This window comes from Buceros rhinoceros, unplaced genomic scaffold, assembly GCF_000710305.1.
Source record: "Buceros rhinoceros silvestris isolate BGI_N320 unplaced genomic scaffold, ASM71030v1 scaffold3211, whole genome shotgun sequence".
NCBI classification, from domain to species: Eukaryota; Metazoa; Chordata; class Aves; order Bucerotiformes; family Bucerotidae; genus Buceros; species Buceros rhinoceros.
This window is the reverse complement of record NW_010395774.1, coordinates 31,177-36,207: the sequence shown is the minus strand read 5'-3', so window position 1 is coordinate 36,207 and position 5,031 is coordinate 31,177. Positions and strand designations below refer to the sequence as shown.

Sequence of the window (5,031 nt, the reverse complement as noted above, 5' to 3'; positions counted from 1 at the left end):
ATGCCTGTGAGAGATCTAATATGCAATAATTCACCTGAAGGCAGAGGAGTAAAAGTACCCTTTGCTCTGTCCTTACCTTAAAGGAAATTTAAGAACCTATGCAACATTAACGCTGTTTAGTGTTTTCTAAGTACTTGAGCAAGTGTGAATGCTCTTTGATTGAATTTGACAGTTTGGAATTGAGAGTTAATTGAATTGTCAACTGTAAACCCTCCCAACAGCAGCTCAGGAGCTGTAACCCTGGGGCAGTCTTTTGTTGTGCAGAAGCTTTTGTTGTGAGAGGTGTTGCACCTTTCTAGAGGGGAAAAAGAGACTGTCAGCACAGGAGGAGCTTTGTAAAATGGGATCGTAACTTCTGTTCTTAAAAATACAACTTTTATTTTCATACTCTCTTTTCTGTTTTAGGAAAAGGCACTCCTAGAGGACATAAAATTAGTGATTATTTTGAGGTAAGCATCTTTACATTGCTTGGAAAATCTGCTTGAATTCACATTGTGCAAAACCTGTAGGTGGAAGTCTGTGACTTCTGTTGCTGATCCATCATGGGAGTCATCGGCTGACGATGTTAACCTGATACGCTTAAATCTGATTAGGTAGAGGATATGAGATTTTTGGAAGTTGATTTTTAAATTAATGTTTCATTGAGCAGTTGACAAGGCAATTTTTTAAAAGAGCAGCCATGTAAGAAGAGGTTCGAGGCTGATTTCCGTTGGAACCTGGATCGCAGATGAGGATATCCCTGAGTATACAAACCTAGTTTGATAAGGGTCCAGTGCTGCAAAAGAATCTACCTGCGAGTCCTGCTAATTTGAGTAGGAAGCAGTTTACAGGGCTTCCTCTTCAGAAAAGCTTGCCATGGGAGGCAGAGACCCCTTCCCAAAGCAGTGATGGACAATCTAAAAATCAGTATTTTTTTTTTCACATAGATTCTGAAGTTTTTCTGGGTCACCACATCCAGAGCTCCTGCTTTTCTCTTAGATTTGTTCCTTATTTTGCTGAGTAACTTGGAGTCAGAAATCAAGCACTTAATAGTGCTTACTTCTTTCCTGGCTGAAGTTTTTTCTGAGTGTGGTACACTGTATGGTGCAGGAACGTACGAATTTCTGTACTAGACCAGTTGCCCAGCATTTCTTCCCGCTCGTATGGGGCACAGTTAGACATGTCTCCTCACAGGGAATGAACTTCCTAATCCAATACAGTAAATAACTGGTCTATATCCAGGAGTGTGTTTAAAAAAAAATGTACTCAGTGCAAATCTGCATGTTTGTCTGAAGTACCCAGTGTTAGTTCTGAAAACAGAGCATGAAATTTTAAGGTTTTCCTTGTAGCTTACACTCAGTTTGTTTAAATGAGTCCCTAGAGCCTGTAAGGCTCTATTTTTCAGATAAATCTGTTTCTTCTGTCTGTTAAATTTGCTTAAATACAATATCTCTGTGGAGTTACTGATGATGAAATCTGTTCCTTTGGCCAGTTTGCTGGGGGAAGTGGCCCAGGAACCAGTCCCGGCAGAAGCGTGCCACCCGTCGCCAGATCCTCACCGCAGCATTCCTTATCCAACCCCTTGCCGGTAAGTGTTCTCCCTGGGGATGGAGCTGCTGGCGTGGTATTGATTAGGCTGGTGCCCGTGCTTCAGCCAGGTAATTAAAGGTTCTGAGCAGGAAAGACGTGTCTCTTGGTGAGTGATTTGGCGTGTTTCCTGTTCAGTTCTTTTTTTAAATCTGAAACTGGGTTTGGGCAGCAAAGTTGTGTGTCTGAGCCCCTGCAACAGAGGCTAGGGGAGTCGTAGCTGGTACGAATAGCTGAGTGAATGTGAGCATGATGGATGGTCTTAGCAGGCTGTGTGCTGTCCTTAATAAAAGGTGCAGCTGGCATGTTAGTTATCTTGTATTCCGTTGTAGCTCATGAACTCCATCGAGCTGGGAGCATGTTGTGTGTTTGTGTAGCGCTAGTTACAGTGACGTTCCAATCCTGATCGGACCCTTCGGGTATCCTGAAGAACACACATACCAGTTACCCTGGGAAGGTCTTGCACTTCTGTTTATGTGCACGTGACTTGTAAGGAGCATTAGCAAAAACTTGCAAAGAAATGTGTATACATGCACATCTGTTGCTATTTTTTTTGTTGCATAACCCCATTTTGCTGTCACAGCATTTCTCAAGATCTGGATGTGAATAAATAACCAGTGTTTTCAAGCCATTTTAGCACAGAGCAGCCAAAGAAATTTCCTTCAACTAGCAAAGCAATATTCAGAGGCTCTGGTGTCTGATCTCTAGTTTTGACCATTGCTTGGGCCTCCCTTTAAAAATTTTCAGCGTTTGCTGTGTCACAAAAGTGCAGAGCACTGTGGGAAAGGTTAGTATTCCGAAAACCAAACGCAGAGTCTTTACTGATTACATTATTCTGCAGAGACCTTTGCACAGTTCATGAGCGTGCACTGGACTAAACCCCAGCACTGAATGCTCTGCTCAGAATTCAGCATGTGGTGCTGGATTTTGGAAGCTTTGTAATGCTGCTTCAAGGGAGAGAGTCACATGTGCCTCTAGATAAAATTTTTATAAACATAAAAATCTTGTTAACTGAATGGCCCTTCCTCCTATCTCATGTTAATTCACTAATACATCTCTTTAAAGAGAAGTTAATGAAACAAACACTGTCTCTGAATGTTGCAGATGGATGAGGTATTAGGGACAGTTCTTTACTCCAGCAGGAGATACCCTGCAGGTGTTTAGAGTGGGACAAGTGGAATCTTCCTTTGGTTTTCTTCTTCTGCCCTTGTATGTATGGAGTAAGTAAAAGCTTGAACAGAGTGTTTCTCACGTGGGAAATGCTGCGGTTACAGGTAGTTTCAGCCAGGTCAGCTCATCTCTCTCCTTAGGCAGGAGCTCTTTGTGTTTCTTATCTTCTGTTCGTTGCTCTTGCAGCTAAAACTGTAATGTTTGCTTATTCGTGTCAAAGTATTATGAGCATTTGCAAGATCTGTCCTCTTCTCGCAAACTGCATATCAATGGTTTGAGCTAAGCCCAAGAAAATGGGAGGACGAGTGAAAATTGGAGAAGATTGAGTATCTTACCCATTACAGATGTCAGTATGGTCTAGGAGGAGAGCAGAGTGTTAAAATGTCTTTCGCAGTGAGACAAACCTCCAAACCTGTGAGTTAATCTATATTGTACTGGAAATTTTCTGCAATCAGAACTTGCGGAGGAATTGTAATGGCTTCAAGATGTTACTTCTGGTCTTCAAAACTCTTGACTGCTTTGAACTGCCTTGCTTCTCCTTTGATCAGAAGAACGATCTGCAGGTCTTCAGGCTCTTGAAAGGTTGCTCTCATATACAAGCGTTCTTTTGGGGAAGAAAGCACACATTTGACATTTCTAACGTTAGCCAGAAAATATGCTTCAGGTTGCAATTTAGGTTTTTAAGAAAAGCTAAAGCCTGACCTGACTGTTTACTTTCTATGTGGCATATGCCTGGCCTGGAGTTACAGCTTGGAAGGGCTTACATGATTATTACCCAGGCTGCCAAGCTTTTTTAGCAGTGATGGGCTGGCTTTTAAAGGAAGGGCAGTGATTCTGAGTGCAGCAATCACTGTAGCTCAGACAATTCTTGTTCTTACTGAACCCAGTTCCTGTTTCACGGTTAGAAAATGAGTCTGCTGCAGGAGAAAGGAGCTGGCCTTTAAGATTTTGGAAATGCCTTAGTACTTAGCTTATCTTGCAGGAGATTGGTCCCAGCTATAATAACAGAAACAAGCTTACCATGACGCCTGGGTCCTAGACATGGATGGGTTTCTGACATTTAGCAGTTCTGACTCAGTTTTCTTCACTAGAATAATGAATGTTTCATGACATTGGCTGTTTTAAAATGAGTCCATAAAAAACATGTTGGATGCATTGACCAAAATCACGATGCACTAAGATTTTTGGATCTACAACCTGTTTTGCTGCACTGGCTCTGAAACACATGGATTTGCCAAGGAAAGGGGTGTATTAACTGACAAGGAATTCTGTCCTATGTGTTCATTTGTAACTTTTTTTTTTAATTGTTAACTTCATCTACTTTTAAATGTCTGCCATTGGAACAATCACTCCAGGAGTTCTGTTTGAGTTATCAGATCCTCACCATGCTGCCTGCCCATTCCTCAGCTGCTGCTTCGCTGACAACAGTTTTGGCAGAGTCAGAGAATCGCTTTTTTAAAAAAAAAAAAAAGTTCATTATTTTTTTTGACTGTGTTACAGCGGCGAGTGGAGCAGCCGCTGTATGGGGTAGACGGCAGCACAGCAAAGGAACCGCAGGAGGAACACTCTGCTCTGCCAACGCTGATGTCGGTGATGCTGGCGAAACAGCGGCTAGAGAATGAGCAGCTGGCACAGAGGGGAGGTGGCCTCTGTTTTACTTTTGTCTCGGTGAGCAGCTCTGAAAAGATATGAATCCTAAGGGATGTTTGTAGTTAAGGGATGGGGAATTTGGAGCTTTTCTGCACAAAAGACAGTGGTTCAGTTGCAGCCTGGTTTATTGATGACCAAGTCTACCATCCTCTGGTAAGTTCACCTTCCTTGTGAAGAGTTCTAGGTCCCAGGCTTTGCTTGTTTAATGAAATGACATGAGTTTTAAGTTAATGATTCAAAATCTTATGCAGATCCGAATAATAGTATCTGAGAGACTAATCTGATAGGTGCAAAAAAGTGAAAGAATGAAGCATAGCCTTGCGGTGAGAAGTGTTTGTTTTGGCCTCACTTAATCTCAGCTGACATGAATTACGTTAGGCTTTTAAAAGCTTTGTCTTTTAGCAGGTTGGGCCAGGCTTCTTGAAAGAAACTGACTCTCTTGTTTCACTGAACTATATCTCTAGAGCATTCTTAAACCTTAACAACAAAGCGTGGTGCCCAGGCCAGGCTGTACCTCCCATGTAAAGATCAGAGTATCTGCATGGGCACTAGTGGTCGTGCTGAGGAGCATATAACGATACACTGACTTTCTTTTACAGGCCCAGCAAGGCAGCCCATCTTCTACCGGATCAGGGAACACTGAGC

At 42.4% G+C, this 5,031-nt stretch overlaps 1 protein-coding gene across 2 annotated transcripts in view; it reads left to right on the top strand.

Moving 5' to 3' along the window:
• Positions 1-5,031, top strand: part of TLK2 (tousled-like kinase 2) — a 39,189-nt gene that overhangs the window by 12,078 nt on the left and 22,080 nt on the right. The window contains exons 4-7 of one of the 2 annotated variants that reach the window (XM_010145648.1): positions 406-449; positions 1,472-1,567; positions 4,237-4,404; positions 4,986-5,029. In XM_010145648.1, coding sequence (XP_010143950.1) covers positions 406-449; positions 1,472-1,567; positions 4,237-4,404; positions 4,986-5,029 — 352 coding nt within the window. The remainder of the gene's footprint in view (positions 1-405; positions 450-1,471; positions 1,568-4,236; positions 4,405-4,985; positions 5,030-5,031) is intronic. The other variant, XM_010145649.1, reaches the window with a different exon arrangement.